General features: G+C 64.1%; 1 protein-coding gene across 4 annotated transcripts in view; it reads right to left on the bottom strand.

The window, feature by feature from the left end:
* The window catches only part of ACSBG1 (acyl-CoA synthetase bubblegum family member 1), a 41,931-nt gene that overhangs the window by 13,874 nt on the left and 14,821 nt on the right, over positions 1–13,236 (bottom strand). For 2 of the 4 annotated variants that reach the window (XM_032341859.1, XM_032341860.1), the window contains 3 exons: positions 11,234–11,332; positions 10,170–10,267; positions 213–433 (listed from right to left, as the gene is read on the bottom strand). In XM_032341859.1, coding sequence (XP_032197750.1) covers positions 213–433; positions 10,170–10,267; positions 11,234–11,332 — 418 coding nt within the window. Of the gene's footprint in view, positions 1–212; positions 434–10,169; positions 10,268–11,233; positions 11,333–12,921; positions 13,059–13,236 lie in introns of those variants that run through there. The other 2 variants (XM_032341858.1, XM_032341861.1) reach the window with 2 other exon arrangements.

The raw sequence follows: 13,236 nt of genomic DNA, 5'->3' as shown, positions 1-13,236 counted from the left end.
CGTCTTGAACGTGACCAGGAAGGAAAACCAGTGGCTGAGCGGCTGGCCCGTGGGGAGGGCCCAGCACGTACCAGCGGGCCAGTACACGGGAGCGGTTTTACGGTTATTCTCCCTAAAGTCTCGCCAGGTTGGGGGTCAGGGAGGAGGCCTACGGGGGTCCAGAGTTGAAAGGCGGGGCTGGGGAGGGAAGGCTGCGTCTCAAGGGCCCTCACCTTCAGGAAGCCCTTGGCGGCTTTTCGGGCCAGCTGGTAGTACTGGGAGTAGGAGATGTGCTCCCACGTGCCCTGGCGCTTGAAGCCCATAGCATGGAGGTCCCCATACTTGTCCAGGGCCTCGGAGAACATCCGATGCACGGTGTAGAGGGGCTGTGGGCAGGCAGGGTGGAGGCGTGGGCGCACGCGCCCATCGGCCCGCGTTGTCCACAGCTTCTCCTCTGCAGGGGAGGGAAGACCACGGCTGGGATCATGCTGGCCTAGAGTCACCTCCCTACCCCGCCGGGGCCCCGGTCCTCCCAGGGGCAGAGCCCCCAGGCTGCCGGTCCCAATGGTGCCTCCGGGGCTGAGTCGTGGCAGACAAGCAAGGGACTGGGGTAGTTGGGAGGCTGCCTGGAGGAGGAGGTCTGATGGTTCTGAGGATGGGCCAGGCTTAGGGAGGCAGCACGGAGGTGGAGGCCATGCAAACGCGGAGAGCATAGGCCTTTTCCTGTCTCCTTGCCAGCGAACCTGTCCCCCGAGGCTGGGGGGGCAGCGGCGTTCTGGCCACCTCAGGAGAGGGGCCCATCAGACCTCCCGGTGCCCCAGACTTCCTACCCTTCCTCTGCCTCCTGAGAACTGCGCACAGACCCAGCTGGACAGAAGGTCAAAGCAGCAGAAAGTGCAGCCCTCCTGAGGGGGAGGCCGGAGACCGGAGGCTCCGATGGCCCGGGAAGTGGCCCCGCCGTGGGGACCGACTTCAGGCCTTCTCGCCGGACACCAGGCGCCGTGCCGACTCCCTCCAGTGGGCGGCCAGTCTGCTCCACAGGGCTTGGGCCCTCGGTTTGCAGACGGAGCCGCGCAGTTCCGGGAGGCCCAGGCATTTCCCCGAGGTCACAGCACTGGCCCCGTAGGCCCGATGCCACCGCTCACTCTCGGGCACCACCCCGCCCAGAAGCGTTGTGTGGCCGTTCCCCGCGTGGCAGGTGGGACAGCCTGACCGCCGCGTACCAGAGGCTTCGGTGCACCGTGCAGTCTCTGAGTCGGTTTTGTCGAAGGAGAGGCAAGGATGCAAACCTTAGGGACCATCGGGGGTCAACAGAAACCATGTCCACGAAGAACCCTGACACACAGGTGGTCTGCAGCAAATGCACGTTTCCGATTTCCCAAGTTCCCCAAATTCCTAGGAGGCTTGGCCGGAGGTCTAGACCCTTCTGTCCTCTGGGCTTGCTTTCCCCCCAGGGCCCGAGACAGTCCTTTGGAGCAGATGACCCCAGGAGGCGGGGCGGCTCTGCCACCTGCTGGCCGGACCGCAGGGGTGGCCCCAGCCACTGGATGTCCTCTTGAGGCAGCACCGACCTCAATTCCATCCTGTGGGACTACCTCGTCCCTGCCCTCCAGATACTCTTGGGCGGCACACAGACCCTCGAGGTTGACAGGAGACCCCAGGCTGGGACAGGACAGCTGGTTCCTTTTTCCAACGGCCCACGGCATTTGCCACGCAAAGACATGGATGTGGTCGCCATCAGGACAGTCAAACACGCAGACTGGCAAGCGCCCGTCCTCTGGTGGACAGAGTCCAGCATGACCCCTGCCGCCCACCATCCCCAAACGCAGGTTGGCTCAGAAGCGGCCGTCGCGACCGCTGCAGGCACGGCACGGTGGAAGGCAGGTTCGTGGCTGCCTGGTGGAGGGGAGTCCCCGCCAACGGGCACCAGGGCGGAAAGGTTCTAAGGTCAGCTGGCAGATATTGGCGCAACTATAAACACTTGCTACAAATAACGGACAAAATGATTTTTTTCCGTGAAAAATAATCACACTTCAACGGGTCAGTTTGAGGCTGTACAGTTACCTCAGTGAACCTGCTCTAATGCCTGGGCAGCCGGAGGCCCTCTTCCCTTCCCTGGTCCCTAAACCAGAACAGGTGGTTTCTCCCGCGGGCACTTCCCCCGGGGGCACGAGAGAGGAGGCGGCAGACCAGGAGGGAGACGCAGGCCCCTGCTGCGCGCGGAGCCCGCCGCGGGGCTCGATCCCCGACCCTGAGATCAGGACCCCATGAAGGCAGACGCTTCCCCGAGCCGGCTTCCCCCTCGGCCCCTCCCTGCTGGTATTCTCTCCGTCTCAAATGAAAACTTAAAATCTTCTAAAACCTGACATGCAAAGACAATAGCACGGGAGTGGAGCGCTCCAGGGCCGGCCGGCGTCCAGGCTCCTCCTCACCTCCCGGAGGCGCCGGCTCCGGGGTCCTCCTCCCGCTTCTCTGTTCTCCAGCAGGAACGGCACTCATGAAGGGGGCCGCAGTCCAGGGGGACGGTAACCGCCCCAAGCCTCATCCCAGCGCCGGGGAGGCCACAGGGCAGGGCGGGGTGGGAGCGGCGTGCACAGCTCCTCTGCGGGGAGGCCGCCCTGGGCACCGCGAGCTGGTGCCCAGCAGGAATGAAAACCGAGGGTCCCGTGATGTCTGGGTGTCTGTGTGCAATCACCCTGTTTTCAAATGTTGGCTCACACTTTGAAAGAAACATCCCACAGAGCTCCTCCTCAATTCTCTGAGCCCAGCGAGTCTCCCTGGTGGGGTCTGCAGCAGGGGGCGAGCGCCCCTCCCGGACACCGCCCCGGCCACGCGTGCCCCCACGGCCCCCAGCTTTGGCCCTCATTCCAGGCTTTCCAAAGGACACGTCTCTAGACATGGGTCCATTGGCATATAGGTTTCCACGGAGTTCCTTCATCTGACCTCTGCTCTCCCATGGACGGCAGGGCCCTGCCTGGTGGTGCCCACGCTCGGCACTCAGGGGGACCAGGGGACAGCGAGGAGAGAGAATGTGGTGGGCCCTTGAGCCCGGCTGCTCTGCCCCGACAGGAGAGCCACCCCGGAGGGTCACCAGCTCCCCGTGCCGAGCCAAGCCAGCTGGGCCCCTGAGCCCCCAGACCCGCCAGAGGAAGGGGTCTAGTGGGCAAGGGGCCTGCCGTGGTCCCAGATGCCCAGCCGCCCCCCTGCACGCGGACGGCTGCCATGGTCCTGGCTCGCAGTGAGCGCCCACCTTGCAGCAGGTGGGCTGTGTAAACCTTCTCCACGGCCCGGACGGCACAGCCGGCCCTCGGAGAAACAGGAGGGCAGGTCACCTGTGCGGCTGGCGGCGCAGCAGCGATTCCCACCTGCAGGCCGGCTCCCAGCCCCACACTGGTTTGGGAAAGGACTGTTCTACCTCCTGCCCAAGGCCTGGGGAGGGTAGCCCAGGAGCGGTGGGCAGTGGCCTCCAATGCCCCTTCCCACATTCCGCAGCTCCTGGAGTGAACTTCTGGAGCCCAGGTCTGACCTTGTCCACAGGGTGGTTTCCACGCTGCGGCCTCTGCTGAAGGCCCTCTGTGACCTCAGCGCACACTCCCCTTCTGGTCAGTCGGAGCAACTCCTAGTCCCCAATCCCCCCAATCCATGCCTGGGCCTGGGCTGCGTTTGTGCCTGGGACTCGCTCTGGGGCGCGCGGCTCTGTTGCATTTCCCGTCCCAAGTACCACCGCTCCCTGAACGCAGGCCGGCTGGGCCTTGCTGAGGGTCCCGCCTCTCCACAGCTGGAGGCCTCGAAAGCAGGTTTGACTCCTCCCTGGGGCCTGTGTGCGGAAGCCAGACCCAGAGCGGAGGTCAGGGGGCCTTCGGGGAGGACAGAGCTCGCTTCTGTCCCCTCCCCATCCCAGGGAGACGGGACCGAACCACCATGTGTCTAGGGCACCCAGGCCTCCGTCCTCCGGTCACCGGCGTGGCCTAACGGTGGTGCAAGTCAGCTTCCTGCCCAAGTACCCAGAGAGGCCGGCCCACCGAGTCGGGGCTGGCCTACGCGGCCCCGTGAACCTCCGTCCCGCGTGCCCGGGAGCCTGCCACAGCTCAGGGGCCATGGCCTCTGGTGCCCGCCACTGAGCGCCCGTGGGCTTGGGGACGGAATGAAGGAAGACACGGGAATCTCCAAGCCTGGGAGGGCCTCACGCTCCCCTTTGTCTTCGCACGTGCGCGCAGGCCCCCCTTTGGGCCTCTGCTCACGCCGCTCCCTCTCCCGACCCCTCCTCTGTCCGAAGAGGACACACCTCTGGATAAAGCAAGGTGGGCAGAGGCGTCGGCGGGGGGCGGGGCTGGCGGGCCCACAAAGCAACGAGCCTTGGACCCCGGCCCTGCACCTTGGCCGCAGGAACTCCGGAGCCTCATGCTCTGAACCAGGCCCATGGGGTCCCCGTGCCGTGGGAGCCTCTCTCACGCAGAGCACGTGTGGCAGGCCTGGGCTGCGGCGGGTGGGGAGCCTAGAGAGGCAAGTGGCAGGCGGAGTGTGCGCAGCGGCGGCCATGGGCGCCGGGAGCCACGGCGTCTATTACTTCCCGTCCCTCTGCCTTCACTTCCTCCCACCTGGCCTGTGGTCACGACGACCCCCCTGGTGGAGCCGTGTCCACTCATCGGCCCACCAGCCTCCTGCCCGGGGCCTCTCCCCATGTGAGGCAGCAGCAAAGACAGCGCCAGCCCCGCCGACCCCGCTCAGGACCGGCTCGGGCCCTGGGCCGTGGGGGTGGGAGTCGGTGCGACCTCCCTGGGGACAGTCAGCCAGATACACCGAAGGGCTTTGGAAAGGAGTCCCCTCGGAGCAGCAGCCACACTTGCTGGACGGGCCCGTGCAACCGGAGCAGGGTCCGGAGCCTGCGAGCCCAGAGACCCATCTCTCCGTGGCTCTGCTCTGAGCCACGTGTCCCAGCAGGGACGGGCGCATGCATCGCGGGAGCCACACCGCAGATGCCGAGCAGTCACAGGAACAAGGCATCTGAAGAGTTTAATGACACAGAAATGCCCGCGGACGACATCCAGGGGGACGTGGGGTCAGCTCGCAGGTGGAGGGGAAACGGGCTGCCTCTCAGATCCACACCCAGAACCGACACAGCGGGCACCTCCGGAACCTTCCCTCCAGACAGACCTGAGCCCGTGCAACCACCATGCTCGCCGCAAACGTTCGCCAACAACGAGGTAAAGCTAATCCTGTGGTGTCCATCGTGGATGGGGACAGAGCCTCCGTGGAGAAGCGGCTGGGGTTCCCACACACAGCACACTGGCGGTCTGAGAGGGCTTCCTTACAGGGGGCCAGGGTGGCCAGGGTCACAGCAGCTCAGGGCAACAGTAGGGCCAGACCGCAGTCAGTCCTGGCAGCTGAAGGGGGTGTAGGCGTGGGGGTCCATGGTCCATTCCCTTGGGGATGGTGTTGGGGGAGGAGCCGGGCCCCCTATCAGACCGAAGCAGGGAGGAGGGCCCGAGAGCTGGCGGGGCTGCTCAGCCCGCCGCTCCAGGGGCAGTGTCCGCGGTGACTGCGGAGACAGAAATCAGGTCGGGTTGCCAGGCCCCTTTAGCCCTTTCTTTTCTGTTTATTATTTTTTATTTTAAGTAGGCTCCATGCCCAACGTGGGGCTTGAACTCACGCCCCTGAGATCAAGAGTGCCATGCCCCACCAACGGAGCCAGCCCGAATCCCCGAGTTGCCTGCCCTTTAAAGCGTCCTCGCCCCCCAACCCGGATGTTGGGCAGGGACGCAGATCCGCATGCCCCACCAAGCTCACGGCTCCAGGAGCAGCCAAGAATACAGCCGCAACCCAGCCAAGGTCCCCGTCGCCTCGATCAGCCCAGCTAGCAGACAGGCTGCGGCCGGCAGCCAACCCCCCAGTGCACAGGAGAGAATGCCAGCCGAGTGCCCGGGATGGGCTTTCCCAAGGCCCGGTCCCCCTCTGCTCGCCTCCTCTTGCTCATGGGGTCACCGGTCTTGGCCTGACCCAGCCTGTGTCTTATCAATCACCCATTATGCTGGGGGTGGCCGGGGGGCTGGGAGCTGCTGTCCTTGAGGCTCTGGGATAAAGGCTTCTGAGCAGCAGAGGAAATCACTCTGAACTGGCTGGGAAGGAGAAAACACTGGGCAAGCGCGCGAGGGCGGTGGGGGAGGAGAAGCCCGGGGCTGTTTACCACCGTCTGTGGGGATGACTGAGAGGAGCCTATTGTACAGTTGGAGGGATGCGTGGGCCTGGGGTGGGCAGGTGGGGAGGTGGGGCTTCGGGCCTGGGACAGATCTGCCTCCGAGCTGCTCCGTCCAGCTCTGGGCCGCAAAACCTCTGCTGTCGAGGTCAGCCTAGCCGGGGGCGGGTGTTGGACGGGGCCTGGACTCGGGCCTGGACGGGGGCGGGACAGGGCCACAGACGCTCCCTCTGTGCACAGGGACCCTTTGCTTCAGCCCTTGGACCCTGCTCAGACCCATGCCAGGCCCCCGTGGGGATGTTTAAGGGAAAGAGGTCATGGTGGCCTCAGAACACAACTCAAGATAAGGACAAGGCCTGCCTGGGACAGAACAGCTTCTCCAGACCTTGTACAGAATGTCCTAGAATGTGATTTTGGCTCCTCTGTGTCTGAGATGGGAGTGACCCCCTCCACCTGCTGGCCACTCCGCAACCTTCTTGCCCAAAGGTTATGAGCTCGGGCTTGCGGCCACTCAGCAGGGAGAGCCTGGGCAGACCCCATCCTCCCCGGGCTTCAGTTGCCCCACCTGAACGACAATCGGGACAGACTAGATTGAGGGCCTCTGGGGTCACTGTTTCCGCCTTCCTGTTCCCCCCCAGGATCCCACTCGTCCAGGCCTGGACCACTCAGTGGCGTCGCTGAGATGGGCTTTGCCTGCCTGGTGGTGGGCGTGTGCTGGAGACGCTCGGAGCCCGGAGCCAGTCCCCACCTGCCCCGCGGAGCCCGGCTTCCCTCTGCCGGCACCCTCTTCAGGGGCAACCCTGTGGCTGGCCCCCAGGGGCCCAAGGCAGTTTTCTTGTCGATTCGGGCAGGAGCCCAGCCTCCCAGCCCCTCCTTTGAACACGCGCCCCCTCAGTCGTGGTGGGGTGGGGGTGGCGGGACAGGCAGGGGCAGCTCTGGGCCATGGGCACAAACGGACCATCAGCCTCTCAGCCCTGGGGCAGCTCTTTCTGCCCACGGGGCCTGTCGCCGAGCTTTAATACGACCACATTTTGCACCAAAGAAATTTCAAGGGTTCTTTCTTGACCCCATCAACCTCCCCTATACTCCGAAACAACATCAGACACGACAGCTCTGGGCCCAGACGAAACGTCCACTACCCCCTCCACAGAGCTGGACCCGTGATCAGGGAAGTTCGCACAAGGGTCCCCTCTCTTCCAGGCTGGTGAGGCTGAGGTTCCCACTGGTCAGGCGCTGCCTGCACGCATCTGCCCTGTTCTCGGGGACGTCTGTCCTTCCCCACCCCTCCCCCGCCAGAGGCAGAAGTGACGGGGGGGGGGGGCTCCCCTGCCTCAGGCTGTGAGCGTCCCAGGATGAGGGTGGTATCTGCCTCCTCCCAGCCAAGAGCAGCCCTGTCCTTGAGGCATCTGGGCAGGGTGGGAGTGCGGGACAAGGAGGCCCCGTACAGCCCTCGACCGAACCACAGGCCTCATGGGGCTCAGAGCTCCCCGGGGCTGTGGGAGTCCGCTAGAAGAGTGGGCGTGGGGACCCGGCTCTGGCCAGCCCCTCTGCCGGTCCCCTCCGGAGCAGCTGCTCTCTCTGGACCCCCTCCCCTTCCCATGGTCTTGGCCTTGCCCTGCTCCAGCTGGAGTTCATGCTCCGCTGGAAAGAACTAGAAAGAACTGCATCTCCAGGACCTGGCACACGGCTGCCTTTGTGTGGAGGCCAGACTCCAGCAGCTCGCAGGCCCGACTCAGGGGGGCCTGTCTCCCAGCTCAGAGCCTGGCCTGGGGACAGGGGCTCGAGGGCCCTCCTGCTCCTGGGAACTCACAGAGGCCCCGGTGGTAGGTGATGTGAAAACAAGACTCCCCTGAACTCCCCAGGGGGGCTGCGGCTCAGAGGAGAACTAGAGGGGAGTCGGGGGCTGGTGGGCCCAGAGGGGGCCATGCTCCCCGGGGCCCCAAGACGCAGTGTGGCCTGTGAAGACTTCCACGTCCTACTAGCGGCGTGACGAGACCGTCACAGAACCTCTCGGAGCCTGGTTTCCTCTGTCACGTGGGAATGAGCTCCACGCCGCTCTCTGAAGGTAACATGCGGGACGGCGAACCCCTCGGCACAAAGCTGAGCACGCACCCCGTGTTCTCCGGGGCAGGCGTGTGGAGAAGGAGGACTGAACCCCCCACCCCCCCAGCCCCTCCCCACGACCGTCTCCCAGTCCTATGGAGAGCGCTGTTGGACAGGCAGCTGCAAGGCTACTTCCCCCCTCCTTCCCCGGGTTTGAACACGCGCCCCCTCAGTCGTGGTGGGGTGGGGGTGGCGGGACAGGCAGGGGCAGCTCTGGGCCACGGGCACAAACAGACCATCAGCCTCTCAGCCCTGGGGCAGCTCTTTCTGCCCACGGGGCCTGTCGCCGAGCTTTAATACGACCACATTTTGCACCAAAGAAATTTCAAGGGTTCTTTCTTGACCCCATCAACCTCCCCTATACTCCGAAACAACATCAGACATGACAGCTCTGGGCCCAGACAAAACGTCCACTACACGCTCCACAGAGCTGGGACTTGCTGGGCAATCCCGAGAGCAAGAGGGCCCAGCCCCGGCACCAGGCGGGCGCGTGGCGGGCACTCGGTCCCTGCGGGACTCGGATCCCACTGTGGCCACACCCCAGAGGCCCTGGGGCTGTACAGGACAGGCTGGCAGAGCACGACCCACGTGCCGGGCCTGTGGGGCTCCCGACGGGCCGGACAGCACCCCTGGCCCTGCCAACATCCCCGGGAGCAGCTCTGCCTCGAGGCGTGTGCCCTCCTTACGCCTCTTGGCATCTCTTCTAGCACACATGGTGACTTTGCCTTGACACTCCTCAGTCCTGCGACCCGGAAAGCCCGGCCGGAAGAAATCTGGGGGAGGGAGCCCGGGCTTCCCCTCCACCTGTTGCTGGCTCTGCCCTCCCCTCGGTCCTGTGCGGAGACCAGAAGAAATGGCCTCCCAGGGGCGCCTGGGGGGCTCAGTGGATTAAAGCTTCTGCCTTCGGCTCAGGTCATGATCTCAGGGTCCTGGGATCGAGCCCTGCATCGGGCTCTCTGTTCGGCAGGAGGCCTGCCCCCATCCCCCATCCCCCACCTGCCGCTCTGCCTACTTGTGATCTCTCTCCAACTCTCAAATAAATAAATAAAATCTTAAAAAAGAAAAAAAGAAATGGCCTCCCCAGCTAGTTCCACTTGCTCCCCAAATCCCAGACCTAGTCTGAGCACGAGGAAGACACCAGGCAGACCCAAATTTAAGAACATTCTGCAAAAGATGCCCTGAATTCAAAAGCCTGCACCCCAACACCCACGCAAGGGGGCAGCCTCGGGGTCACGCCTGGCTGCTCCCAGGAGCTCAGGGGCAGGTGACACAGGACGGCACTGCCCCAGGGACCGCGCAGGACCTGGAGACGGCCATCTGCGCACCAGGCGCTTCCTGTTTCTGTTTACCTCTGACCTGCGCTTCTGCTACAATGTTGTCACACAGCCAATAAAAATGAGCGAAGCTACGTGGCTACTGTCATTGGGATGACTCTTCGGGGTAAATGATGGCTCTGCGCCCTCCCTGGGCAGCTGTGGGAGAAGGTCTTTGCGAGCCTCCCACAGACTCGGCCCCCTTCCAGGCCCCGGCGGCCCCACACCCCAGGCAACCAGGCTGCTCCTCGGGACCTCGAACCGTCTAGAGTCCCCAGCCGCCTCCCCTGTCTCTGTCTTCCCCACCAGTCACTGCCTTTTCTCGTGCTGGGCCCCGACGTGGCCATAAGGAAAGGGGTGTGATGGGGCTCCTGGGGACGTGGCGACCAGCAGGATTTCCACCAGATCCGGCCCCCAGGGGTCTGTGTTGGTGGTATAGTGGTGAGCATAGCTGCCTTCCACCAGATCCGGCCCCCAAAGTCTCGTCCTGTGGCTCCCCGAGCTCGCCTCTGCCCGGGCTCTGCTGCAGCCCCCCAGCACCCCGGCACAGCCCACGGTCCCCCCACCACCCCCCCGCTCACCTGAGCCATCCAGCTGGGCGTCCTTCTCCTCTGGGGATGAGAGCGTGAGAGCACGGCTTAGGGACTCCTTGGAGAGCTTCCGCGCATCAGTCAGGGAGCTGGCGGGGAAGGGAGAAACAACGTGAGACCCTGGGGCCCAGCCTGGCTTCCTGGTGCTCGCCCAGCACACATCTGGGCACCCGGAGTGACATGAGCGTCCCTGTCTCCCGGTGGGGGTTGGGGACAAGAGTGCAGCAGCTGCAGGGCTGACCTCGCCCCCCCAGCCCCCCACCGTGGTTTCTCAGCGCTCAGCCCTGCTCTGCTCTGGATTGTGTGACTCTGGGCAAGGGCACAGCTCTGTCTGGACTCAGTGTCCCCATCTGGACAAGGAAAGGCTGGGTGGGGGTCCAGCACTGGCCGATTCTGGGCACGACTTCATGAGAGCCCCTCCTGCTCACACCCAGACCCCTGGGCCTCAGGTGTCGGACACACTCATGCTTACAAGCTCAGACTGGAGCTGAGGACATTCCTAGGGCTTCCACGCGTCCCGTGCGGGCCCCAGCAAGGACCTTCCCGTCCCCGGGGCACCTGTGGGGAGGCCCTCGCCTACTCCTCCAGGGAGAGGACAGGTGTGGGGCGAGAGAGATCTGGGGCTCAGGCCATTTGCCTTCACCCCTGGCCCAGATCCTCCTTGCTTCCCAGGCATGGTGGCTGTGGACAATGGATCTCCATTTCCAGCTGGATGGCCTAAGGGGTTATGGGGTCTCTGTTGTCAATCGACAGAACCTCAGCACCATTCCTCCTCAGGGTTCAACTGGCCAGACCTCAGTGTCCTGGGTGATGAGTGGATGGAGTTCAGTACACGCACCAGGGTCAACCAGGGCTATAACCTCACTCAACTCCAGGGGCATATTTCACACGCATCAATATGTAAACAGAGCCTACTGGATTTGTGCAGTGTGCAACCTGTGTAGCTGGTCATGGCAGCCCTGAGGGCAGGACCCTGGCTCCAGGGAGTCTCGTCTGTCTGTCAGGGTGGGGCTGGTCCCATCCTTGCCCATTTCCCAGGCTGTTGCGCCAGTTACCTGCTTGTCACATTCGGCCTTACTCCTTGCTGGTTCTGCAGGTTCAAACTAAGTTTCTGAACGCACCCAGGCCCACCTGGCAGCAGTCTGCTTAAGAACCTGGGATAGGTTTTAAAGCGAAAGACATCAGGAGGTTATGAAGGGAGGGGCCTGGGAAGAGGGGGCTGGGTGGGGGCCAAGGTGGTCCCCTTCCTGAGAACTTTGTGAGCAAGTCCCCTCTGTCTGGGGCCAGGGGCCCCTGTGCTAGGAGGGTCTGAGCACGTGGGACTTGTCCTGCTGACTTTGGGTCATTGGCCACCACCATTACCCTCTCGGGTCACAGAGTGGATGCTGTGTCTGCTTTGGGACAGAGACAGCCATGCTGGTACCAAAAGGCCCCCGAAATCTGGGCATAGACACCGCAAATAGTGGGTGGATGCGGGACACGCACAGGCACGGGCCGAGGGTCCCCCGTTGGGAGCTCCTGAGCAGGCACGGCGAACTTGGTACGGGGCCCACACTCTCCTGGCCGTGTCCTCAAAGGGCGGGTGAGGCCACCCTAGGGGCAAACCCGGGGCCTACAGCGACGAGCCTCTGGACTTCCCACAGCCAGATTCGTGGAGGCTGCCCACCACCGGCACAGTCTGCTTTAAATGCCCACCACTGGGGTGCCTGGGTGGCTCAGTGGGTTGAGCCTCTGCCTTCTGCTCAGGTCGTGATCCCAGGGTCCTGGGATCGAGCCCCGTATCGGGCTCTCTGCTCAGCGGGGAGCCTGCTTCCCTTCCTCTCTCTTGGCCTGTCTATGATCTCTGTCAAATAAATAAATAAAATCTTAAAAAAAAAAATGCCCACCACCGAGGGTACAGACAGCCTGTCCTGCACCTGATAGAGCTTCCGGTTTCTGCTTCTGTGTGGGACCCTTTCCCGAGCGCCTGGCAGCCCCACGCATGGGCCGGGCTCTGGCGGCTCAGACGCGCTGCCGTCCACCCCTGTCCTGGGGGACTGTGACAGGGACACCTCGCTCCCCCTGCACATGGCCCGGAGCCTGCAGAATGCTGGATGCCTTGTTGGGAGAGGGCAGCGTCCCGTCTCCTGGGCGAGGAAGGCATGGCCTTGCCCTTGCTGGATCTTGGCCCCTGGAAGGGGTTGGCACCCTCGCCCAACCCCTTCGGAAACAGATTTTGCAGGACCTCCCTGACATCCTGGCCCGCTCGAAGCACGGAAGGGAAGGGAACCATGCTGTGTGATACAGGGGCCAAGCCCTCCCTGTGAGCCCCTGCCCCGTGTCCGGGCGGGGGTGCCGCAGTGGAGGCTCCAGTGGCCCTCCTCGCCCCTGCTCCTGCCGCTACCGGGACGGGCTCCAGCCCCGCCCCGCCCCCATTTCGCTGGCCTGTCTGCAGCCGTCCTGGGGGCCGGGAGAGCCAAGCGCACCGAACCAGCCTCTTCTGCCTGGGGAGTGAGCCCGTGGACCCGGCTTCCACAGCGTCCTCTGAAGGCAGCCACCGGGACGGCTCTGACCCTCCCACGCACGGGGGCCCTTGGACTCCTGCTGCTGCTCTGGGCAGCCCCCGGGTCCGGTGAGGGACCAGCAGGCGAGGTGGGTCCACCGTGATCATGACCAGAGCCTGTCCAAGGGGACGGACGAGCACAGTATTCCTGTCCCTCTGGCAAGCTAGACCCCCTCCTGCGCGCACGCACCCCATCAGCACCTGGCCTCACGCCGCTGGCACAGAAACCAAATGTCCTTAGCAGCGGCCCGGTCACCCTGGGGCGAGGAAGCTCTTGAAGGGCTGATGTGCGGTAATATACTGAAGGTATATTCGAGGTTCATGGGACAGGCGGAGGGGGCTGTGAGAGCCCGTACTTCCTCTCTCGACCGTCTCTGGTCAACTGTCCTCTGTCCTCCTGTCCTGCCCCAGGAGCTGAAGCGAACCCTATGAAGACGGAGCTTACTGGGCCTCATTCAGCTCCTCCTTCAGGAAGCCCTCAGGGATTGCCCCCAACACCTTCTCACTCTCACGGCC

This window comes from Mustela erminea, chromosome 5 (assembly GCF_009829155.1).
Source record: "Mustela erminea isolate mMusErm1 chromosome 5, mMusErm1.Pri, whole genome shotgun sequence".
NCBI classification, from domain to species: Eukaryota; Metazoa; Chordata; class Mammalia; order Carnivora; family Mustelidae; genus Mustela; species Mustela erminea.
The sequence above is the reverse complement of the archived record's forward strand: the minus strand, read 5'-3'. Positions and strand labels throughout refer to the sequence as shown.